The 26,152-nt window shown below is 44.6% G+C and overlaps 1 protein-coding gene across 4 annotated transcripts in view; it reads left to right on the forward strand.

Annotated features, from left to right (window-relative positions):
- Positions 1 to 741: 741 nt before the first annotated feature.
- The window catches only part of MTAP (methylthioadenosine phosphorylase), a 42,266-nt gene continuing 16,855 nt past the window's right edge, over positions 742 to 26,152 (forward strand). For 2 of the 4 annotated variants that reach the window (XM_060411003.1, XM_042243493.2), the window contains exons 1-5: positions 742 to 861; positions 6,350 to 6,572; positions 13,141 to 13,227; positions 14,365 to 14,423; positions 18,066 to 18,233. In XM_060411003.1, coding sequence (XP_060266986.1) covers positions 6,501 to 6,572; positions 13,141 to 13,227; positions 14,365 to 14,423; positions 18,066 to 18,233 — 386 coding nt within the window. In that variant the 5' untranslated portion in view covers positions 742 to 861; positions 6,350 to 6,500. The remainder of the gene's footprint in view (positions 862 to 6,349; positions 6,573 to 13,140; positions 13,228 to 14,364; positions 14,424 to 18,065; positions 18,234 to 26,152) is intronic. The other 2 variants (XM_060411004.1, XM_027964587.3) reach the window with 1 other exon arrangement.

A 26,152-nucleotide genomic window follows, 5' to 3' on the forward strand; every position in this document is an offset into this window, starting at 1 on the left:
GACTTTGATCGGGTTGGTTTGGGTTGAAGTCGGCCTTGGCATTGTGGACCCAGGCTGGAAGTTAGGGTATGGTTTATCCCGTGGAAAACCTGCCCCATAGCCAGAGTTTGTAGGTCAGAAAGTTTATCATTATCCAGCAGCACGTTACCCTGTTTCTTTCTGTCATCCCAGAGTCTTGGGCCAGCCAACCCCACTCTGTTCTGTCTCCAACGACTTAACAGAAAGGAGCAAACCCCCGGTTGAGTACCGGGGATGAGACGAGTCAACGGCACCCCGCCCCACATTCGCAGCTGGAGGCAGCCTCAGCGAAGAGCCTGTCCCCTCGTCGCCACGATTCTCCCTCCCCCGCCCCCGAGAACTTCTGGAACAAGATGGGCCCGACTCTACAGATGAGGCCGAGCTTGCCGCGGATACGAGACGGCGCCAGAAGCGCTGCTCTTCCTTGTCGTGTTCTTGCGAAAGTTAACAGAGCCGATGAGAGTGCAAAGCACAAAGTCTGGAACAGCATAAGCTGTCAATCAACGGTCCCTATTATTATCACTATCATGAACCCGTTAGCTACAACTGGGGGGGAGGCGAGGCAGGGAAATCAACCGAGAACCGAAAAGGTCTGCAGAAGAGGCGGGAGGCGGGCGTCTGGAATTGAGAGGGGAGGCGGGGGAGAGCCCACGCCAGCAGCCAATCCAGCTGTCCCCGGGAGGAAGAGGCGGAGCCACCGCCGACCCCAGGACCTCCCTGCTCAGTCCCGCGCCGCGCGCCTGCACCCGCGCAGCTGCTCTGTTCCCCGCCTCCATCCCGAGCGTGGCCGCCGCTCCTTCCTCGCCAGACATGTCCTCAGGTGCCACTCCGGCTGCCGTGAAGGTGAGATTAGACGTCCTGGCTGCTGCGATCCTGCCTGACCTGTACGCTGTCTCTCTCTTCCGGGCGGACAGCGCCTCTGGGCCGTGCGCCTAGCGGGGGCGCCCCCGCCGCGGCGGGGAGGGTCTGCGGCTTAGCCCGGGGCGGCGAGCGAGGGACAGGAAACCACTGCAGAGTTTGCCATTGCCTTGCCTTAGGTCTCAGCTGCTCACGCAGGGCGAAGGCACGCCCTTCGGAGAGGGGCCGCGAATCGGTACTGCAAGTACCTTTCCGAGCAGATGGGTCAGGCTGGGGCTGGGTGTGCCGCGGGGTGGGCACCTACAACCCCTGAAGGTCTCCTCGAGCCCTGAGCCCTGCCCGACTTAAACGCTTCCGCTCCGACTTGGCCCTCCGCCCGCGGCCCACGTGGGAAAACTGCATGCTTGCTCTTTTGCAAGCTTCCGGCTTTTTGTTTGTGTTCTAAACGTAGGCCTTCTCTGCTTTGGGAACTCTTGAGAGTTTTTACAACACCGAAATGGAGTATAGGAGTACTGGGCCGCTCCCTGTTTGGAGGCCTCTGGCTTTAACCTGCTTTGCTGTTGTTTAGTCGCTAAGTCGTGTGGGACTCTTTGGGACCGCATGGACCACCATAGCCCACCAGGCTCCTCTATCCTTGGGATTTCCCAGGCAAGAATACTGGAGTGGGTTGCCATTTCCTTCTCCATAGGATCTTCCCGACCCAGGGATTGAACCCCGACTCCCCCTTGGCAGCGAATTCTTACACCATTGAGCCACCAGGGCAGCCCAAACTGCTTTGTGGGCAACCTTGGAAGGTGGAGATCAGTTTCCTTGCCCTCGGTCTTCAGGGGTCTCCGTATAAGGGATCATTGTACTGTGGAAGCTTTGACCAGTAGTTCCAAGGTTTGCAACGAGTTTCCCAGGGGCTTTTAAACAGTTTTTCCTGTTGGTCCTGGCTTGGGGGGGGGGGGGGGGGGCGGGGAATGTAGAATTACAGTCCACAGAAGTAAATTAATGATCAAAGTTAACATCGCTTTCAGGCCTAACCAGCTAAGAGGTCAGTTAACTTGTCTGGCTTTAGACATTCTTGGCTGATGAGATAGGAAGGTCCATGATTCCACGTTTTGTGGAATCAGTTTTCAGTTCCCCTGGAGAAAGCAAATCTGTGGTCAGTGTGTACTCAGCCAGAGTGATTACCTTAGTAGGCCCTTGCAGCTATCAGAGACACTAGATGAAAAGGGGGGGGGGGGGGGGGCAGAGTTGCAGTCACACTTAAGATACTAAATTCCTTTTTCCATTTCGAAAAGAATCTTGCACTAAACAAGTATTTGTAGACTACCTCTTCCTTATCAGTCATAGAGAACAAAGCAGAATTTTTACGAAGCTCTTTTTCATTTCAGTAAAATGGGAACCTTACTGTAGGGTTTGCTGGGACATTAGAATTGTATTGTCTTTTAGCATGTGGCTGAAACTTATTCAGTGGTAGCGCTTCCAAGTGGGGGAGCTGAGATTAATTTTGATTATCTTTTTTCCAAAAATTAAATTAGGTTGCAGCTTTCAGTGGGCAAGCAAGAAACTATTGCCTTTCTCTTACAGGAATGCACTTAGAGTGACGTTAAAGATAAAGAGGGGTGATATTTAAAACAGTCTCACTTTAACCTCGTTTGGCATTCTCCCTACCACACAGTTTCCCTGTAAATTAGTGCATTTAAGTGCAGAATGGGCACTGTGATTAGAACTCTGATGTAAATATTGAATGATGTATATGTGTTCTTGGCCAGCTGCTGAATATAAAATTAATAGGTCCAAATAGTGCTGGGCCTGCCTGCTGATTTCTCTTTGGAGTCAGAACAGGTGAAAACATTGCTGTTGCAATTCCTTTATTCCTACACCATTTCTGCCAGACTGTTGAGGCAACATCCTATATAAAGAACACGAGATGGTAATGTCCTGAGCAAAATAAGCTAATGAAAATCATATCGTAGCCCCAGATCATAAACTGTAGAGCTAGAGTGTTCCTTAAGACCATATAACCACACATACCTCTTTTCAGAGGCCCAGAAAGGTCACCTAAAGAGTCCAGAATTACACAGCTGGACCTAGACAGTGATTGAACTGGTGTAGACATTCCACCAGTTAGGTGCTGTGAGCCATTTCTGAACTCTGACACATGTGGTCCCTGTGCCCTGTTTTACTGTGTTGAGAAAGGTCATGCAGCTTTAAGGAAGACGGAGTATAAAGTGTGTCCATAAGCAAGCAGCCTTCCAAGTGCCTTCCGGACACTCTCCCACAGAATTAATAGCAGCCAGTGTCTGAGAGGACCTCAGATATACCGTATCCTACGGCACCAGGCAAGGGCAGGTGGCATGCTTAACCACGTAGAAGGTTTGAACCAGTCTCTGCCATTCTGAGGGGCTCCTTTAATGGGCCATGGCTCCCTTAGGCAGCTGCCCAGCTTCTACTCTGAAAGATTAAAAATCAATCTTGTTTACATGATTGCTATGACAAGGAGGGGATGTGGTCCCATCATAGTTGGGTAGTGCGCTGTAAACAAAATGGTAGTAAGGGGGATGATGGGCCAGTTATGGAGTGTAGACTGTGGAGGACAGGCCTTTGAAGCTCTCCCTTTTGCTGGCTGAGTGTGGACCTTACACTGAAAAGTCCTTGAGTGACCTTAAAATCTGGTAGACAACCCGCAGACCCCAACTGGAAACCACATGACAAGGAGCCTTTGTTTTCTGCCTAGAGACCCAAGGACAGGATGGTTCCTCCCTTAGTAGAACTGTCCTGAGCATTGTTGGACATAAAAGAAACACATCCTGGGTCCCTTCTCCCCACAACATGCTTGTAGCACTCCCCCAGTCATGGTGACGGCCAGAAACGTCCCCGTGGGCTCCCAGGCACCTCCCAGGAGAGCCTCCATGCTTGGTTGGGCACCCCTGAAGCAGAGACCGCCTGGTGAGGAGATGACACAGCCAGGGTTGTGCTCTGAGTAGCAGAGAAAGACAGAAATAAGGGGCTTGTTGTTGTTGCATTAAGGAAGGCTTTTTTTATTTTACTTTTGCTGGAGGTGAGGTGTATAGAAACAGTGACAGATATAAATGCATTATTTCATTTGATTCTCATAGTTGTACAGATTAAGGAAAGGCTGAGCTTACCTGGTGGCTAAGAATCTGCCTGCAATGCAGAAGACCCAGGTTTGATCTCTGGGTTAGAAAGATCCCCTGGAGAAGGGAATGGCAACCCACTCCAGTATCTTTGCCTGGAAAATTCTATGGACAGAGGAGCATGGCGGGCTATAGTCCATGGTGTCATACAGAGTTGGACATGACTGAGTGACTAACACTTTGACCCATTAGAATAATACCTTGACTTTGCAAGGAGAGGTGAGTTAAATTAAAACCATGATGTTCTGAACCTGCAGTTATTTTAGATTAGCGCCCCCACCCCGAGACCTCAGTTAATATTACTTGTTCAAAGACTCATTCTCCAAAAATAGTCAAATTCTGCTCAATGTCACTAATCATCAAAGAAATATAAATCAAAACCACAATGAGGTCACCTCATACCTGTCAAAATGGCTATCATCAAAAAGTCGCCAGGACTTCCCTGGTGGGCCAGTGGTTAAGAACCTGCCTGCCAGTGCAGGGGACATGGGTTCGATCCCTGGTTTGGGAAGATTCCACAAATGCAGCAACTAAGCGCCTGCACCAGAACTGCTCAGCCTGCACTCTAGAGCTCGAGAGCCACAACTACTGAGCCCTCATACCTAGAGCCCATGCGCCCCAACAAGAGAAGCTACTGCAGTGAAAGCCCAGGGACCACAGTGAAAATTAATAGCCCCTGCTCACCACAACTAGAGAAAAGCCCCCATGCAACAATGGAGACTCACAGCCAAAAATAAATAAATAAAGGGCCTATAAGTATGTTGATGGGAGCAACCTAAGTGCTCATCAACAGATGATTGGATAAAGAAGTGGGGTGTGTGTGTGTGTGTGCAGAATAGAATCAGTTCAGTTCAGTCCAGTCGCTCAGTTGTGTCTGTCTTTTTGAGATCCCATGAATCGGAGCACGCCAGGCCTCCCTGTCCATCACCAACTCCTGGAGTTCACCCAAACTCACGTCCATCGAGTTGGTGATGCCATCCAGCCATCTCATCCTCTGTTGTCCCCTTCTCCTCCGGCCCCCAATCCCTCCCAGCATCAGAGTCTTTTCCAATGAGTCAAGTCTTCGCATGAGGTGGCCAAAGTACTGGAGTTTCAGCTTTAGTATCATTCCTTCCAAAGAAATCCCAGGGCTGATCTCCTTTCGAATGGACTGGTTGGATCTCCTTGCAGTCCAAGGGACTCTCTAGAGTCTTCTCCAACACTACAGTTCAAAAGCATCACTTCTTCGGCACTCAGCCTTCTTCACAGTCCAACTCTAACATCCATACATGACCACAGGAAAAACCATAGCCTTGACTAGACGGACTTTAGTCGGCAAAGTAATGTCTCTGCTTTTGAATATACTATCTAGGTTGGTCATAACTTTCTTCCACAATAGAATATTAGCCATTAAAAAAAAGAATGAAATTCTGCCATTTGCAACAGTGTTGATGGACCTAGAAAGTATTAGGCATAGTGAAATAACTCAGAGAAAGACAAATACTCTATCACTTGTATGTGGAATCTATGAACAAATGTCTATAACAAAAACACAGACTCAGAGAACAAGCTAGTGATTACCAGTGGGGAGAAGGAAGGGGGTGGGGTAAGATAGGGGTATAGAATTAAGAGATACAGACTACTCTGTATAAAATTAAAAACCAACAAGGATATAGAACACAGGAAAATATAGCCAATATTTTGTAATAACTTTGAATAGAGTATCATTACAAAAATTGAATCACTTAGCTGGAACTCTAACACTTTGGTCACCTGATATGAACAGCCAACTCATTGGAAAAGACCCTGATGCTGGAAAAGCCTGGACACAAAAGGAGAGGGAGGCAGCAGAGGATGAGATGGTTAGATAGCATCACCAGCTCGATGGACATGAATCTGAGTAAACTTCAGGCAACAGTGAAGGGCAGGAAAGCCTGGAGTGCTGGAGTGCTGGAGGTGGCAAAGAGTCAGGCGCAACCTAGCGACTGGACAACAGCAATGCGATACACCTGAAACGAATATAGCATAACTGTACTTCAGAAATTTTTAAATAGTCAGATTCTGAGGGGTTAGGAGTTAGAACATCAACATATGGATTTGTAAAACACAGTGGCATCCATAACCATCACCTACTAGGGTGGCTTACAGAGAAGGGCCTCCTGTCAGAGATGGAGCCGCTGGCTCTCACCATGGACCATATTGCAGGTTCTGGACAGGCTCCCAGACTGAGACATTTGGCCACGCTCCCCGTACAGCTGACCTTCCAAGATTTTGCAAGACTCTGGCTAGAAGGCCTCACAGCGAGGTCAGCCCATTAAGGGGAGGACTTTTGTCTGCTGTACTTTCAGACCTGTCAGTGGTGACCGAAGCTGAAGGACTGCAGTGCTCAGAGCAGGGCTTGCCGCCAGCTGGAGCTTTGGCTCTTCCCTCATCATGGGCTTGAAGAACTCAGAGGCAGCCCATCTCCCTGGCAGGGGCTAGTCTCACCTGCTCGGGGTTATGGTATTTTTGAGAGTGCCTTCATGGAGTTCTAGGTTCCTCCATGTAATATTTCCAGGCTTCAAATTGATGGTGAGTGGTTGTTGAAAACAAGTGATGTACGTGAAATCAGTTGCTGGTAGAGTTGCACACAGAGTAGGGGTTAGCATGAACCCTTCTGGCATCATTGGAAGTAACCATTCTTGCCAGGCAAGCCAACATTTAGATAGAATGCTTTCACAGTCTCAGAAGTCAAGCGCTCTCTTGTTTTTGAAGAGTCTGACTTGGTCTGCAAGTGGAAAAAAAATATGGGCAGAATCAACTTAATGTTAAAATCTAGCAGTGGCCTTAAATGACCAGGGGATTCTTCTTTCCGAACTTTATCTTGTGTAGTGAAGAAGTCCTGGCTGGGCAGAACTGGCCCAGAAATTCCATCTCAGACCTTGAACACTTCTGAGCATTCTAGGGTTGCTTGGATGCATGCAACACCTTGAAGACCTGATACATACGCATGAGGTCCTGGATGGACTGCCCCCTCAATTCTGGGGTGGTTCACTCAGACGCCCAGAGTTGCATTTCCATGCTCGTTCTGTGACTGGTCCAGAGCTTGAACCGAGCATCAGTTTCTTCCTAACATGAAGACAGGTTTCTAATTGTTGTTGTTCAGTCGCGGTCGTGTCCAACTCTGCGACCCCATGGACTGCAGCACGCCAGGCCTCCCTGTCCCTTACCATCTCCCAGAGTTTGCTCAAGTTCGTGTTCATTGCATCAGTTCTAATAGGGTAGGGTGTTATTATGGATTCCAGGGTATATTGGGAGGTAATACATCATAGTGGTTGAGTATGAAAACCTGGGTTCCTATCCCAGCTTTGCTCTTTATAATTTGCTCTTTGAAAATTCTTAAGTTTTGTGTTTCTGTTTGCTCTTTTGTAAAATGGGTATTAACACTATAGAGCCTATTTTACAGGATGACTGTGGAAAGTAAATGAAGTAAGGCCACTGAAGCACTTAGCACAGTGCCTGTGATGTGTAAATGAGAAGACACAGTTCCTTTATCAAGGCAGATACTATGTTGACCATTTGAATTTAGAGACTGGAGGGGAATGACAAACACCCTTTTCCAACAACACAAGAGAAGACTCTACACATGGACATCACCAGATTGTCGATACTGAAATCAGATTGATTATATTCTTTGCAGCCAAAGATGGAGAAGCTCTATACAGTCAGCAAAACACAACACGGGGAGCTGACTGTGGCTCACATCATGAACTCCTTATTGCAAAATTCAGACTGAAATTGAAGAAAGTAAGGAAAACCACTAGACTATTCAGGTATGACCTAAATCAAATCCGTTATGATTATACAGTGGAAGTGACAAATAGATTCAAGGGATTAGATCTGATAGAGTGCCTGAAGAACTATGGATGGAGGTTTGTAACGTATAGGAGGCAGTGATCAAGACCATCCACAAAAAAAAGAAATGCAAAAAGGCAAAATGGTTGTCTGACAAGGCCTTACAAATAGCTGAGAAAAGAAGCGAAAGGCAAAGAAGAAAAGGAAGGATACACCCATTTGAATGCAGAGTTCTGAAGAATAGCAAGGAGAGATAAGAAAGCCTCAGGGATCAATGCAAATAAATAGAGGAAAACAATAGAATGGGAAAGATAGACATTTCTTCAAGAAAATGACGGATAACCAAGGGAACATTTCATGCAAAGATGGGCACAATAAAGGACAGAAATAGTATGGACCTAACAGAAGCAGAATATATTAAGAAGAGGTGGCAAAAATACACAGAAGAACTATAGAAAAAGATCTTCAAAAAAAAAAAAGAGAGAGAAAGATCTTCATGACCCAGATAACCATGATGGTGTGATCACTCACCTAGAGCCAGACATCCTGGAATGTGAAGTCAAGTAGGCCTTAGGAAGCATCACTGTGAACAAAGCTAGTGGAGGTGATGGAATTCCAGTTGAGCTATTTCAAATCCTAAAAGATGATGCTGTGAAAGTGCTGCACTCAATATGCTAGCAAATTGGGAAAACTCAGCAGGGGCCACAGGACTGGAAAAGTTCAGTTTTCATTCCAATCCCAAAGAAAGGCAATGCCAAAGAATGCTCAAACTACTGCACAATTGTACTCATCTCACATGCTAGCAAAGTAATACTAAAAATTCTCCAAGCCAGGCTTCAACAGTACATGAACTGTGAACTTCCAGATGTTCAAGTTGGATTTAGAAAAGGCAGAAGAACCAGAGATCAGATTGCCAACATCCCCTGGGTCTTTGAAAAAGCAAGAGAGTTCCAGAAAAACATCTATTTCTGCTTTATTGACTATGCCAAAGCCTTTGACTGTGTGGATCACAACAAACTGTGCAAAATTCTGAAAGAGACAGGAATACCAGATCACCTGACCTTCCTCCTGAGAAATCTGTGTGCAGGTCAAGAAGCAACAGTTAGTACTAGACATGGAACAACAGACTAGTTCCAAATCGGGAAGGGAGTACATCAAGGTTGTATATGGTCACCCTGCTTATTTAACTTATAAGTAGAGTACATCATGAGAAATGCTGGGCTGGATGAAGCACAAGCTGGGATCAAGACTGCCGGGAGAAATATCAATAACCTCAGATATGCAGATGACATCACCCTAATGGCAGAAAGTGAAGAAGAACTAAAGAGCCTCTTGATGAAAGTGAAAGAGGAGAGTGAAAAAGTTGGCTTAAAGCTCAACATTCAGAAAACAAAATTGTGGTATATGGTCCCATCACTTCATGGCAAATAGATAGGGAAACAGTGGCAGACTTTAATTTTTTGGGCTCCAAAATCGCTGCAGAAGGTGACTGCAGCCATGAAATTAAAACACGCATACTCCTTGGAAGGAAAGTTATGACCAACCTAGACAGCATATTAAAAAGCAGAGACATTTACCAACAAAGGTCCATCTAGTCATATCATGGTTTTTTCAGTATCATGTTTGGATGTGAGAGTTGGACTGTAAAGAATGCTAAATGCAGAAGAATTGATGCTTTTGAACTGTGGTGTTGGAGAAGACTCTTGAGAGTCCTTTGGACTGCAAGGAGATCCAGCCAGTCAATACTAAAGGAAATCAGTTCTGAATATTCATTGGAAGGACTAATGCTTAAGCTGACACTCCAATACTTTGGCCAGCTGGTGCAAAGAACCAACTCATTTGAAAAGACCCTGATGTTGGAAAAAGTTGAAGGCGGGAGAAGGGGACGACAGAGGATGAGATGGTTGGATGGCATCACTGACTCAATGGACATGAGTTTGAGTAGGCTCCAGGAGTTGGTGACGGACAGGGAAGCCTGGCGTGCTGCAGTCCATGGGTCCAAACAGTTAAACAGGACATGACTGAACTGAATTGACCTGGGGAATGATAGAATTATGCCACTGGTGCGTGGGACTTTTATCCCCTAGTTGTACTTTACCATGGAACCAGCAGGTGGCGACTTTGCCACATCTTTTCACTGCTGGCCTCCATATGCAGCAAGAAAAAGGTGAGTGATTCAGTTCCCTGGTTTGGCTCAGTTGCTACACTTCTTCTGTATCCCTTATAAGATAATGGGTTTTCATAAACCGCTGAAGCCATTTTGACTGGACAGGCTCTCCTGTGGATAATTCCAGTACTAGAGACCATATCCTGGCCTTTCTGAGTTGTAACAGCTCTTGTTTTCACATCCAGTACTAAAATAAGTGAAATCAAAAGACGTTTGCTCCTTGGAAGGAAAGCTATGACCAACCTAGACAGCGTATTAAAAAGCAAAGACATCACTTTGCCGACAAAGGTCTCTCTAGTCAAAGCTATAGCTTTTCCAGTAGTCATGTACAGATATGACAGTCCATAAAAGACTGAGCTTCAAAGAATTGATGCTTTCAAATTATGCTGGAGAAGACTTGAGAGTCCCTTAGACTGCAAGGCTATCAAACCAGTCGATCCTAAAGGAAATCAACACTAAATATTCACTGGAAGGACTGACACTGACGCTCCAATAGTTTGGCCACCTGATGCGAAGAGCCGACTTGTTGGAAAACACCCTGATGCTGGGAAAGATTGAGGGCAGGAGGAGAAAGGGGTGGCAGAGGATGAGATGGTTGGATGGCATCATCAAGTCAATGGACATGAATTTGAACAAACTCCAGGAGACGGGAGGACAGAGGAGCCTGGTGTGCTGTAGTTCATGGTGTTGCAAATACTTGGACACAGCTTTGCAACTGAACAACAACTAAATCTTGCTCACCAGGGCTGAGTGGCTCAGAGGTTAAAGCCTCTGCCTGCAGTGCCGGAGACCTGGGTTCAATCTCTGGGTCAGGAAGATCCCCTGGAGAAGGAAACGGCAACCCATTCCAGTACTCTTGCCTGGAGAATCCCATGGATGGAGGAGCCTGGTGGGCTACAGTCCACGGGGTCGCAAAGAGTCGGACACGACTGAGCGACTTTATGTAGCCAGAGTGGGATGGGCTGAAGCTTAGGGCAGCTGAGGGTGGGCTCCAGGGCACTGAACTTGAGCAAGACCCCAACTGGCATTTCTTATTCACTGCTGTGTTACTGAGCTAGCTTGCCTAAACAGAGAGTAGTTTCACAGCCAAGTCAGATTTGTTTTGTATATACGAGTGTGAGTCCATTGTTAAATCCAGAATGGCAGATGCCTTGGCCCGAGGAAACAGCCAAGTCAAAGTGGTAGTATTTTTTTTTTTTAATTAAAAAGAAACCCCCAAAACCACCCGAAGTTTGCATCCGTAGCAGAATCTCCAAAAGTAGGCTGAGAGTGATTTCAGAGTCATCAACTGAATTTGGTGGTCTAGGGGATGACATGAGTTGAACAGTTCATTACATCCCCTACCCATCCCAGCTATGATCTGAGATGCCTTGGCAGTACATAAAATGATAAAAGGGAGATGCCAGCTGGAGGAAGGATTAGGATTTCATAAAACAGTGTGATCTTAAAATTTTCTTCTGAACTGGAATGATTTAAACCCACTGACTTAAGTGAATGAACACTTCCATTGATTTGAAAACTGCAATAGTGTACTGGTTAGTCTTCACCTATGATTAACAAAGCAGAAAATGGTGAACTGCTGCTGCTTGCTGCTTGTCACTTCAGTCGTGTCCGACTCTGTGCGACCCCATAGATGGCAGCCCATTAGGCTCCTCTGTCCCTGGGATTCTCCAGGCAGGAATACTGGAGTGGGTTGCCATTTCCTTCTCCAGTGCATGAAAGTGAACAGTGAAAGTGAAGTTGCTCAGTCGTGCCCTACTCTTAGCGACCCCATGGACTGCAGCTTACCAGGCTCCTCCATCCATGGGATTTTCCAGGCAAGAGTACTGGAGTGGGTTGCCATTGTAGTTTCAACAATGTGCCACAAGGTGGCAGCAACCTCAAAAACAGGTTTAGCCACCCAATGTTGTGGGAATGCTTTCAAAGTGCTGTCATAAACCTGATTTTGTAAAAATTTTAAAGTTCTTTGTAAAAATCTTACGCAATTGTGCTTTTTCTTACTGTGCTGATGTCTTTTTCTAGGGAATAGAGCTAGTGAGGTAAGTGCTTTCCCACATATTAGTATAATTCAACTTGTGTAACCCTATCTGAAAATTATTTAATTTAGATATTCAGTTAATTCTTAACTTGGAAAATTTTTTTCTCAAGGAGCTACTTTCTTTCATTGAATAGAAATTTTACTCAAGTGACAATAGATTTAAAGCTATTCATTGAAAAAAAATTGCTCAGGTGACTTCATTAGGTTTCTAGTAATTTGTCATCTCTGTAGCTTATTGCTGACAAGTTATTATTTTTCCTTTAGGAAGTATCAGCCCAGGGAAACCTTGCTAATGATTTAAGCTATTTAATTTTTAGTTTGCAGTTAATCAGTTATCTTTGTAATTGTTTTTGTTCGTGTGTCTTAATCATCAAATTAGATTAACTCTACAGGGTAATATCAGGTTTTTTTAATTCAAATTAATCCCTGAGGATAAGCACAATAAAGTTAATCGCTGGAAAATGCAATGTAACACTTAAAAATAATTTAGGACTATGGCCTTTGAATTATTTATATTTACATATATATGAATGATAGCTGGATTTCATAAATATACATGAGGCTAACTTTAAATGCTTTTCCGTATTCCTCTGATCCCTTACAGCTCTGATTTTAGTCGCATAGGAAAGAAAATCTCTCATTTCTTTACAAGTGGGGTAATGAGAAATCCTTACCAAATGGAAATACCTACTATTTTCTATCCTAGTTGTCTTTTGAACATTTATTCCGTTACTTATTCAATAAAGATAATAAAATTGGTTAGAAAGTACTTTCTCCAACCATATTTACTTTATGTTTGGTTTTATAACTTAAAATAGTTACTTTACTATGCTAATTTGTTATTCAAATAGTGAGCAAAAATGTGATTTAGTCCAAAAAGGTGACTCATGCTTTGGTTATTTCTCAAATACAGAAGGCTTTCGAGTATTTGTTGAATAAATGACTGCTTTTCAGTAATGCTCAGATTTTTAAAAATAATTTAGGGCTTAGCAGGAATGGAGAAGAGCATCTAAGTATGGATAAATGAATTTGCTTAAAATGATGAATTTGTTTCTACTGAAAAATGATCAAATGTGGTATCTTTTTATTGTCTCCTTTAGATTGGAATAATTGGTGGGACAGGCCTGGATGATCCAGAAATCTTAGAAGGAAGAACCGAAAAATATGTGGATACTCCATTTGGCAAGGTATCCATTTATGGAGACATACTAGCTTTTTTCTTTTTCCTTGCTAGCTTGATTTTTTTAAGTTGCAAAAAAGAAAAGTTTAATTGCTTTTGTCTTGGCAGCACAGGGCTGCCTGCCCCAGGCGGAGAGGGGCCAGGAGTTCTGCCAACTGAGATGGTGTCCCTAGGGATGCCTTGTACTTGACTACCAAGAACATAGCTTTTAAATACATACAAAAAATTTCTTAATTATATCCCTAGAAGCCAGATGCTCATTTCAAACACAGGAACTGTACCCTCTAGATCAATGCATTCAAATCAGCTTCTAATTTGGGGCTTGTCGGTCATGCCACAGTCTTTAACAAATGGGAGGAAATATCAAATGGTCTTTTCTTAGTAAACCCTGGCTCAAGGGGAGATTTTAGGGGGACTGAGAGCACAACTGCAGAACTGAATTGGAAATAAAACATTCCTCCTTGTCTGTTAAAAGGAGGCTGTTTAGTTTTCCCAGACCATGCGTCATCCAGCCAGGGGGAGGGTGTCTGTCTTCTCCTAATTCCATAGGGGTACTTCTAAACATGTGGTTCCTCTGATCCTCCTACAAAGATCCCTGCATCTGGCAGTCCCAACCCAAATCCCCCTTTTCAGCCAGGTCCTTAGATTTGATATCTCATCCTCCCAAGTCCTGCTGTCAACTTGCTGACATGTTTTCTTCACCTCCTAGGTTCTCAGACCTTTATCTGAGGCCTAGTTAACACAGCGAATGCTTCCAATGCCGAGTTCATAAATTGCCTGAGAGTGGCCTCCTACTCCCTTTGCATTTCACTCTCACACCTGTTCTTGAACCTGCCAAATACCCTTGACACATCTGTGTATGATCAGTCTGGCATCAGAGTCCCCAGGGGTGCTTGCTACAAATAGATCTTACTAAATGGTACCTTCCCATGCACCCTTCTGAGTCTTACATGTCTCTGTGCTGGTAGAGAGGGCTCAGTAGCTACTGAGTGATTAAGTTGAACCATCAAATCTAGACTCTTTTACGTCTTTAAAATATATCTTCAGACCTCAAGTTTCTATGAATCCTACTGTAGTTGAGCAATTTTTGGTTGTTCTATGTATTTTCAAATCACTGACTTGTAACCGTTTTCATTATGTGCAGCCTTCTGATGCCTTAGTTTTGGGGAAGATAAAGAATGTTGATTGCGTCCTCCTTGCAAGGTAAGGTATTTCAATCTTTTGAATGTTACTACTAAAGGACAGTTTAACTTAAATTCTGAAAAGAGTATTGGTGCAGGTATGAGTTTTTAATGTCTTGGTGGAGCCATAGCATCTGGGTCATCTTTATCGCTTATGGTTTGGGGGTAGGTTTTACTGACTTTGGTGATTAAAGATCTTGCCCATACCCCCTTAGGTTGGGAAAATGCTTAGAAGAATCTAATGACCGATGCGATGATTTGACTAAACTTGAAGCTCTGCTTTCAGTTCTAGCAGCAAGAGGCCATGTTTTCTTCTGTTCTTTTTTGTCTTTTATCAAGGTCAAGAAAAACTGTTTTATTCATGACCTTTTGTTTAATAATAGTTCTGGATCTTTGGGAGGGGGTTTCAGGTCCCTGAAGTTGAGTTCTCTATGGTGTCTATACCCTTGTTCCCTTGACAAGGCTCATGCTGTTCCGTAAAGAAAAGGAACAAGTCATTTTTCACAGTTAGAAATTAGTGAGACTGCATATATTAGCTTTCTGTTGCTGCATAACAAATGACCACAGATTTAGCAGCCTAAAACAGCACACATTATCCCACAGTTTCTAAGTAACCAGAGTGTGGCCACAGCTCATCTGTGTCCTCTTCAGGGTCACACAAGGTCACATGTGTATATGTAAGTGCTTGTTTTTATCCGGAGCTCCAGGTCCATGTTCAAGCTCACATAGGAATCGGCAGAAAAAGTTCCTCAGGGTTGAAGGACTGAGGCTGTCCCTCCTAGAGGCTGTCTATGCTCCCTGCATTGTGGCCCTCCCCATGGTCATTTCAGGAGACAGTAACTTGCTTCTGCACAGCCAATGGGAGGTCTCTAGTGCATGCTGGAAGGAGGGGCCTGATCATGGGAGTGACTTCCAGCTCGTGTGTGCTGTGTTATATTGGTTAGAAGCATCTCAGGTCCACCCACACTTGAGAAAGAAGGAATTATTCAGAGCATGAAAATGAAGACCACCCTAAGGTCTGTGCCACACTGCATTTTTGAAACAAGTGGCTTTGCTGAAACCAGTGAATCTAAACTTTAATTTCAGATGGTCACACAGGGTTGGTTTCAGGCAACCTTCTTGTTAATCTGTAGTCATTGCTAGAGAAACACTTAATTTCTTCCAGACTCTTAAGAGAAAGTGGTTGGTGTTGTAGCCCCGTGGTGAAGGTTTTATACTCCTACCAGCTGAACTGAAGTGTTGGATTGTGAACCACTCTACGTAGTGGTTCATAACTCCTTTTGATGTTTGAACTTCTGTTGAAAATCTAATCAGAGTTGGATATGACTGAGCGACTGACCTGAACTGAATCAGAGATTTGGAGACCAGACTTAGAAAAATCATGTACAGTAGTAGTCCACTCTCACTGGAGATTTCAGTTACCCATAGTCAGCTGTGGTCCAAAAATATTAAATGGAAAATCCAGAAAGAATTCATAAGTTTTCATTTCTGTGCCATCCTGCTCCGTATGCTTGGACCAGGAATCACCCTTTATCCAGCGTATCCACCTGTTGTAGGACAAAACTGCATATATGGAAGTCAGTACTACCTGCATTTTCAGCAGCCTCAGGGGGTCTTGTAATGCATTTCCTGTGGCTAAGGAGGGGCTGCTGTACTTTCTGGGCATTCATGGACTTCCACCTTTGGAGAGGCCATTTTTGACCTTGGGGTAAAAACCCTGATATGCTATGCTTATCTGCAGTTAACATACGAATTATTTTGATAGTCTTAATTCTGTTGTTAGTGATCAGAAGAGATAAAGTTATTTCAAAATATAAATATGGAATGATATAAGAGATACTGAGTAACAACCCTGTGCTACTGGTTTCTATTATCTATTTTAACAAATTTTGCCCCCCACCCCCCCGCCAAAAATCGGGGCTGAGAGAGCTGAGTGACTTTGAGGTGGCAGAGGTAGCATTTAAACCCAGGCAGTTTTACTTCAGAGCCCAAGCTTTAAATCATTATGGTACAAAGTAAGATTTTTGTGTGTCAGTTACTTCCTTGAGAGGCTGCTTATTGCGTTACGTGTGAAGACCACTGGTCTCCTGACACTTAGCCTTGTTATAGTCGAACATTCTCCGTGATGTCTGTAGTTTTCCAAGCAGCTCAGGATAGTTTCAACTCTGAAATACGGCTTGTAAATATACCCTCTAAGGTGTGAGTTTTTAAAAAATATGATTAGAAATTGGGTTCCCTTCACTGGCTGTTTCCTGGCACCCTGGGTGGGTGGGTGTGGGTGGATGTGAGAGAGGGGGATGGAGAAAGTGTGTGTGAGTACTCAGTTTCTTGTCCAATGAATGACCTAATCATGCCAAGTGCAGTTCTAGGCACCAGCAGAGAAGACAGATAAGGGGCTTTCCCTCTCAGCACTGTTGCTAGTGGAAAGATGGGTGATGAGAAGGAAATAGTCTGAGTGGCCAGTAGGTGCCAAGAAGAAAAATAAGGTCAGGGGTAGTGATGTATTGTAGATGCCGTGGTCATGGAAAGCACACCTCTGGGGAGGTGACGGGGGGGCCAAGCCCGCACAGGAGTGGGTACAGCTGAGCAGCGAGGCCAAGCAGGCAGGGCGGGAGAAAGGTGCGGGCTGAAGTGGCCATGTGCGGGCTGGGCCCAGATGACCTGAGGGCCACGGTAAGGTGCTTGGATTTTCTGTGAAGTGTGACAGGAAATCATTAGTGGCTGTATGAAGTTTGCTGGGGCTGCCACAATAAGAAGCCACAGGCTGAGTGAAATGGGAATTTGTTCCTCACAGTTCTGGAGGCCAGAGGTCCGAGACCAAGGGATCAGCAGGGCTGGTTCCTTCTGAGGTTAGGAGCAAAGAAGGGTCTGTTCCAGGGCCCTCTCCTTGGCTTGTAGAGGACTGACTGTCTTCTCCCGGAATCTTCACATTTCTTCTCTGTGTGTGTCTGTCCAGATTTCCTTTTATAAGGATACCATTTGTATTGGATTAGGACCCACCCTAATGACCTCATTTTAACTTAATTACCTCATTAAAGAGCCTGTCTCCAAATACAGTCATGCTCTGATATACTGGGGGTTAGGACTTCAGCCTAAGAATTTGGAGGGGACATAATTCAGCTCATAACAGTGGTGATGTGTGAGGTGACCCCTTCTTGGACCATACCTGCTGATGTCAAACAACTGGGAAATCTGGTATTTTAAATGTTTCAAAATTTAAATTTATTTGGATGATCGGGCAAAAAAAGAATAGAGAGATTAAACTGGAAACTTGAGTTTCTATTTCTGTCTGTCTGTTTCTTCATTGGCACCTCTTGTTTTCTGTGTTGTGGCTTAGGGGAGACCAGATGCCTCGGATTTGGGGGTATTGGTGCCTCACAGGATAGACACGGCATGTCTTCCCGGGGAGTGAATTCTAAGTTGGCTGTTAACCTACCCTCGATAGGAAAGTCGATATGGAGAGTAGGGTGAGTCTGCGCTTGAAAACCAGATAGTTTATACTTAAAGTAGGCTGGTAATTGCCTGACCTGTTTGCGTTCTTCCTCTGCCAAGGAAAGCACTTTGGTGGAAAGGGCTGGAAGGCACTGCTGGAAATGAGTTTTCTTTTCCAGAAGTGTGAAAATGCCCTGCTCACTCCTCTACTGTGTGTACTCTCCTTCCTTAGGCATGGGAGGCAACACACCATCATGCCTTCGAAAGTCAACTATCAGGCGAACATCTGGGCTCTCAAGGAGGAGGGTTGCACACATGTCATCGTGACCACAGCTTGCGGTTCCTTGAAGGAAGAGATTCAGCCTGGCGATATCATCATTATTGATCAGTTCATTGACAGGTGAGCAGTCACCTAAGATGCTTCCGGCTCCTGTAAGACCATTCCCAGCCCCGGGGGATAGTGTGGGGACTTGGGGGAGAGGCGGCACAGGCCTACAGAAACAAAACAGAATAATCCCCATGAACTCTCAAGTTCCTAATTCCCAGCTTCAACATTTATCAGTTTGTAACTTTTAAAGATAAGAATTCTTTAAAAAACAAATTACTTCATATTTCTTTAGAATTAGGTGTCTAGGCAATATTTTTTTCCCTGTTGTCTCACAAACTTTTTTATAGTTGATTTGTTCAAATGAAGATCCAAAGAAGCCTGTTTTTCCATTTTTTTTTTGTCCTTTAGTCTTCCCCACATGCTAGATTTTACTGATTGCATCCTCAAGTGTCGTTTAGTGTCTTCCTCTGTCCCATGCATTTACCTGATAAAACAGTGCTTAATTCTGGAGGCCTGATCAGAACCAGGTCTGAATTCTTGGCAAGAATCTTTCTGTGTCATATCAGGAGGCACGTAATGTCTGGTTGTCTTTTTCTGATGTTAAGATCAATAGTTTGTTCATGAACTAGGGGATTTTTTGTTACTGAATTGCACAAGGAATATATAATGTTCCTTTACTAAAATATTAAACAAGGATGGACTGCCAAGATCCTGGGCTTTGCATTTAGAAGTAGGTGAAGAAATGGACGAGAGAGAGTGGATGGTCTCCTAGGGATCCCATCCACACACTGCCTTCACCTCCCATTCCTGGTGGGAGTAACCGCCTCCCGGAATGCACTCGATAGAGGCAGGTTACTGCACTCTGCTACTTGAGTTGGGGAGAAGTACCACAGAGAGTAAACCGCTCGGTAGCTCCTATCAGAGTCCCCCACCCAGTCACCCAGACCATCACCTCGGTCCATCCTGCTCTTCCTGCTTGCTATACCCAACGCCTCTCCTACTGTATCTGTTACAGGAGGAAAGTTTATTCAATCCTATTCTGTGCCTTCTGTTTTCATGGATTTAAAATGATCCCTAGTCCATCAGGAACATTCTCGAATGTTTCCTGATGAAATGAAGCTACTAGCTTGAACCAAATGCAACTGCTTGTTCTGTAAGGCAGAAGTGGTTGAACATCAGCAGTTTCGAGTGGTGCAGTCTGAGGATAGACTAAAATCATTACCTGCCCCTTTCATTCTCTCCAGGCATTTTTCTGCATCTGACACTGCAGGTTTTACAATCTCCCCTCTAGAATGGAAAGTGTGAAGGTTACAGACCCCACGTCTCCTGTTTGCCACTTCATCCCCAACACCCACCACACTACGTGGCCTGGGGAAGTTCAGGCAGTAGTGTTTGAGTGATTGTGTGAACGTGGTTGTTCGAAGGGAGAGGGAGGCTGGAGTCTGTGTTTAGGGGATATCTTGATCAAAATCTCTATGGCTCTCAGACGAGTGTTTAGGGGCAATGACTTAAGAAAATGGGTGTAATGTGGTTTTTTAATAATGCAATACACAAAACTCTAGAATGATGCGGATTTATAAAGTATTATATATGATACTGGAAAGAAAAGTTTGGCTTGGTTACTAAGCCTGGGATTAATTTGTTACTTAAGTGGTGTAACTGTACACTGTTCTGTTTCCCAGATCTTTTTCTCACATAGTAAACGTAGATGTTTCACATACTGGCTCCCACGAAAGCATTTGGGACACAAAGACAATAGAAAGTGTTGCCGTCAGATCTGGTTTCTTCCTGTCTTGGCACTTAGCTGTGTGACCTTAAAATCTTCTGGTATCTGTTTGCTTCTGTGTGCCATGTCCATTAACCTGCCTCCTTACTCTCAACTTAGCGAGTACCTTTAATGGAATCTAGTTTGTGTTGCTGCTGCTGCTGCTGCCAAGTCACTTCAGTCGTGTCCAACTCTGCGTTACCTGCCCAATAAACACCTTTACTGTGAGTCTGGGCTGGAGTATGTCTACTAGTTAACATCACTTGGTAAAGACAGAAGAAATGATCTGTTAAAAGGGAGAATCCCCTAAGAATCATTTAGAATGCAATGTCAAATTTTATATTGATTATATAACAGTAACACTTTTTATATGTTAAGTTACATAAGATATAAAGCTAATTTTACCTATTTCTCTTATACTTTTTTGATGTGATTGCTAGAAAATTTTAAATGACATGTGCCTTGCATTATGTTGCTCTTGGAGAGCATCTTATAAGTATTACTGCTGCTGGCTGAGCTGTGTGGTTTCTGTTACCCAGGCTTGAGAATGTCTTATAGGATAGGAGAATCCGAACTTTTTGCCTTGTGAGAAATGGCCTAAATGTGTTGTACTGATAGTACTTTATTATTTTAACAGAGTAAATCCTGGTGTGTTGAGGCAGGCACCTCCACTTACTCCTGTCATCAGGGATGAATGGTGAGCTGGAGGCTGTACTGCTTGTAGACTGAGCGCCCATAGCTAGAACCACAGCCTCAACATGTTGAGTAGAATTGCGACATCCTGCCAAGCTGCACAGTGGATTAGTGCTGTGGGGGCAGGAGCCCTGGACTAGAAGGATTCAGTCTGGCTCTGTTTGGCCTCAGGCAGATCATTTCACCCCTGTGGGCTTTGGTCCTCTCTTGGGAATTACAAGTTGAATTCTATCACTTAAGCTCCTTTTCCTTGAACGATCCATGGGTTCTCCTCCAGGGACTGATCTGGAAACACATATTTGCCTACTGCTATAACTTTGCCAGCACATCATCTAAGAAACAGTGTCCTCATCCTAAAGTGTCTTCAAAAGCTAGAAGGATTGTTTTAATCTCTGACATACATTCATGATAAAGAATCAAAAGGGAAGAGTGTGGCTGTTCTTTTTTTAACAGATGACAGGACTGGAACCTCTTGCTTTCTCTGCCCTTGGTGCTTAGCATAGGGAAAAAAAGACATCAACCTGGCCTCTCACCAATGCTGTGCATACCTTAGAGGTCATTACAATTTAAGAGTGACAGGCAGCTTTGATTTTTATGGTTGTTTTTTAAAATCATCAGATTTTTATAAGCTAAAAATGAAAAAATATCCTTGAAAGGTATCTGACAGGCTGAAAGCTCTTGTAAGAAAATAAGATCATTCTCTTCTAAAAATCACTGGGATTGCTCATGCTACCTTCCAGCCTGTGAAAACTTGAAAGCCTGGGCATGAGAAAAGGGGAATCCTGGGTGTGGCTGACCTGGAGAAATCAGAACAGCAGACAGGTAGGGAGAGGAGTGGTTCCAGTATTTTTGGGGTGTGTCCTCTTAGTCCTTCTGTTTCTCAGACCTGCAAGGAAATAACCTTTGCTAACGCGCAAAGTGAAAGTAATCATTCATTCGTCATTAGGGCTGCTGTCTAAAGGAAAATGGATATGGATCTAGCCCTTAAAGCTGAAAGGAGGAGTCCTTTTGTCATTTCCCACGCGTGCTACACAGTGACAGGTTTCCCAGTGAACTCTTCCCTCATCCTGACTCACATGTGCAATATTCTTCACAAACCCAAAATAGTAACTCATTCCAGGGAGCTGTAAGAGGCTCACCCACAGTAAATGTCCTCAGCGCCTTGGGCCTCCTGATGCACTGCTTTGGTTAATCCCTTTCTTCTGCTTGGTGGAGGACTCCACTAACAGAGTCATGAGTCATTTGGCAATTCAGGAGAAAACATGGGTGAGCATAGGGCTTGTTCTGCTTCTTGACCATCGTTTAACAGTCCATATGAACTGTGGAGAGAATGTAGCTGACCTTTCATCTGTCTTAAGAGAAAGCTGTGAGGCTGTTTCTACTTTAAAAGGATCTTATAAGGGAGATGCTCCCAAGATTCATAATCTGGGGTGCTTCTGTGGTACAAGTCTGTGTCTGAGCAGGGCACACCCGGTTCTCACAGTGTCACCGCTGGGGAAGCAGGACTCTCAGCGAGGCAGAGAAAAGATCTCATAGGAAATCCTAGTCCATCCCCTCGCCAGAATCTGGCTTTGCTCAGGAAACGGAGAGAGCAGTCTGAAAGCTCAGCTGCTCTCCCGTTTCCACGGGGCTTTTCAGATTGGCTCTCCGTTGTGCTTCACGCCTGCCTGCGTGCGTCCTTACGTCTGGTGCTCTCCCGTGTCTACTTGCCCCCGCCCAGCAAGCGCTTGGGACAGTCAGCAGGCTGTGTTTGTTCACTGGTTCTGCTCCCCTCCCTTCCTGCTGATAGAAGCGCTCCCCTCCTTTGAGCCCAGCAGGATCAGTGGTACTTGCTCTATGGAGCTGGGTCCTCCCTGCCTGAGGTTTGGTGATGGCTCCATATAAGACTAACCAAATTCTGAGATGAGACTTGGAAACTTGGAGGCATGACTATGCATTTACTTGGCTTTTGTTTCATTTTTGCTTTTCAGCCTTGCAGGTAAAGACATAACCATCCCTCACATCCTGCCCCCACTTCAGCCTGACTTTAATGATGCGTTATAGATGGAGTGGAGAGCTGACCTCTGATGAGATTTTTGTTGTTACAGAGCGAGCAGCACTGTGTGCCCACTAGCTGCTTTTTCCAAAGCAGGAGGCATTTTGTTGTCTCTTCCTGTTTTCCTTCTGCTGCCCATCCCTGCCATTGGGGACCAGTTAGGTACTTCTACAGATTCATTTGTCTTCGGGGTAGGGGGGTGAGCTGATTATATGGCCTTTCACTCCAAACTAGTAACTGTCCATACCATGGAAGACGCACATGGGCAGGGGATTCTAGAAGTTTCTGCAAATGACCTCTCTCCTCTTCACCGTCAATCCTGATTATTATCATTGAAGGGAATTCAACTTACACATTTATTAAAGGAACAATTGGATCTGCAGAGTGTTTGGAAAGATGCCCACATTATGTTAGGTTTTTAAAAAAATGCAAACTAGTTGGATCTCTTAAATTGCTTCTGTTTCTACCAGAAATATCTCAAGGTGAGGCTGGGTAACATCCATAAGGGTAAGAATAAGATTCTTTCTTTTTAATAGTGGCCTCTTAAGGGGTGTTTTTGTTTGTTTTTTTAATAATGAGAAAAGTATGACCAAAAAATTAAGATTAAAAAAAAAGCAGGAAGTAATTCCTAATGCCAGGTGTTTTTTGCAAAACGCTGTTAATACACTGGCCTCTGGCCCCCGGTTAGATTCTATTAAAAGAATGCAGTAGAAATCCTGGCTTGGAAGTGCGGACATCCAAAATTGTTTCCTGGCTCTGCCCCCAGATTCCTGTGTCACTTAGTGTCCTCATCTGCTAAGTGAGGGTGCTGGATTGATTCCTAAGGGTTCTGATGTCCACCCTCCTGACAGAATTCTTTTCTTTTCTCGCTAGAGTCGGGAGAGGTTGGGGGTTGGGATAAGCGTTGGCTGGTGATGCAGGCTTACTCATCAGGAAAGTCCCGCTGTAAGAGTGGTAAGGGATTATGTCAGTTTATTTCCCTCTCCCAAAGACACAGCCCTGCCTTGGGCTTCCCCCACCGTGTCTCAGTGCAAAGTTCTTCTTTGCCACCCTTGGGAGGTCAGCCTGGGGAGGCTGAGATGTGTACTAATGTCAGTTCATTAGTCCTTCCGCCTGTTGGGCAGGGGGTGGGTTCTTACCAAGAGAAATGGAGGTTTATGATAAAGAATTATACGGGAAACCTTGCTCAGCGAGCTCTTTCTCCCGTTCCTGTCAGCAGTTATTTTAAAACCTTTCTGTTCTCTCACAGCTTCCTGCTCATATCCTTCACTCTTGGTTGAAACGGTTGCCTCTTTACAAGAAAACAGATGTTATTAGGCACAAACACGTCATCTTCCTTCACCCTCCCTTTCACCAGTTACTTGCATCCCTGTTTGTCATCATGATATTGTCCTTGAAGTGGGGGCCTTTATTCCCTGGGTGAGGTTAACTCTTCCTTGTTCTGCAACCTACCTTCTCACCTTCTGTCCTTACTCTTATTTAAAAATGCTAATAAGCTCCCAGTGTTTGAGTTCCCAGTGTTTGAGTTCCCACCAAGTGCCACAAATCAATTAACCCTGTTTATAGCTCAGTTGGTAAAGAATCTGCCTGCAATGCAGGAGACCTGGGTTCGATTCCTGGGTCGGGAAGATCCCCTGGAGAAGGAAATGGCACTCCACTCCAGTATTCTTGCCTGGAAAATCCCATGGACAGAGGAGCCTGGTGCGCTACAGTCCATGGGGTTGCAAGAGTCAGACACGGCTTAGTGATTAAACCACCACCACATATAAGGATCAGTTTAAATTGATGTTACTTAAGCTTAGAAATACTGGTCATTTGCTAATAAGTGGGACCTATGGGATCTGAATTTGGGTTCATCTCCAAAGACTGACCTCAGCCACTCCTGATCTGTGGACTTCCCAGATCTGTCCTCCCCCTTGAGATCCCCCTTGGCTCCCAGATACAGGACAAGGTCCCAAAGACATCTCACACTTTGTAATTCAAGTGTATGTTATCAGATCAAGTGTATAATATTGTATGTTAGTACATATATGAACTCTAGAAACATGGTATACATGAACCTATTTGCAAAGCAGAAATAGAGACACACAGAGAAAAAAGGTATGGACACTAAGGTGGGAAAGGAGAAGTGGGATGAACTGGGAAGTTGGGATTGACATAAATCCACTACTCTGCATAAACCAGGTAACTAATGAGAACCTGCTGTACAGTGCTGGTAGCTCTTAATCCAGTCCTCTGTGGCAACCTAAATGGGGAGGAAGTCCAAAAAAGAGGGGGTGTATGTCCGCAAAGAGTCGGACACGACTGAGCGACTCAGCTGAACTGAACTGAACTGATGTATAACTCCGCACTTCGCTGTACAGCAGAAACTAATACAACATGGTAAACAACTATATTCCAATAAAAAGCTGTTTTTAAAAAGACTGAATTATCCCCCTTGGTAGTCTTCTAACCCACACCTCCCCCCATCCCGAGCTCCCTCCTCTCCACTTGGTAAGTTGCTACGTTGGTGATACCACAGCACTGCCGTCCACCACGTGGTCATTGCTGAGGATCTGTCACCCCTGTATCCAGCTGGTCTCCAAGTCGTGCCCATATGTGCCCTGAATCCACCCTGTTGTCCATCACCACTGCCCTCATCTGGATTATTAAGTTTCTTAACATTTTTGCTTCTCTCAGCTTGACTCCCTGGTTTCCGTACTACTCCCTGGAAATAGAAAGAAAGACACAGTCACCAAGAGAGCTGGAAGCCAAGCCCAAACATCTGCTGCCTCTGGGAGGGCTTGCCCTGAAATCTGTTACTGTAATTTGATGTAATTTTTCCTCGTTCCTTTTGTCACTGATGGTAATGATCTTTGACGTAAACTTAAAACTGTCCCATCCCTTTGTGGTGGTTTCTTCACTGCTTTTGTACTTCGCATCCCTGCTCATATTCCTTTCCCCAGTGAAGGATTAATGTTTATTATCTGGTCATCTCTGGTCTTTGGAACATGAAGTTATTTCTGGATATTTATGAAGGGGGTGGTGGAGTACTGAGTTCTTCCCATCTATGAGGGAATGCTGTTAGGTCCTGGGTATTAACATACATATATGTGTTACTGGTAGAGATGGTTAGAATCATAAAAGGTAATCTGTCACATAACTAAAGTTTTAATATGCATGCCTTTCCAACCAGCCTTCCCCCTTTTGCAATTTGTAGTCTTACGAATAACTGCACCAAATGATGCGTTTTTCAATTAGGGGTTCTCCTGAGATAGACTGTTTGGATAGACCTTAAGAGATGTGGGTGGAATCATTTCCCTGAACCCAAGCTCCTCATAAGGAGCTCTTGGCACCGCTTTGCTGGTAAATTAACTGCCTGGTATCCCTGTGTGCTGAGGCTTATGGACAGGTCCTGTGCTCCAGAACTATCTTGGAAGTATGCAGGTGTGTGACAGGTGTTTCTGCTGTGGGACAAGTGTTTTCTCTCAACTTGTCTGCAACTCAGCATTTCTTCAA

Source organism: Ovis aries, chromosome 2, assembly GCF_016772045.2.
Source record: "Ovis aries strain OAR_USU_Benz2616 breed Rambouillet chromosome 2, ARS-UI_Ramb_v3.0, whole genome shotgun sequence".
NCBI classification, from domain to species: Eukaryota; Metazoa; Chordata; class Mammalia; order Artiodactyla; family Bovidae; genus Ovis; species Ovis aries.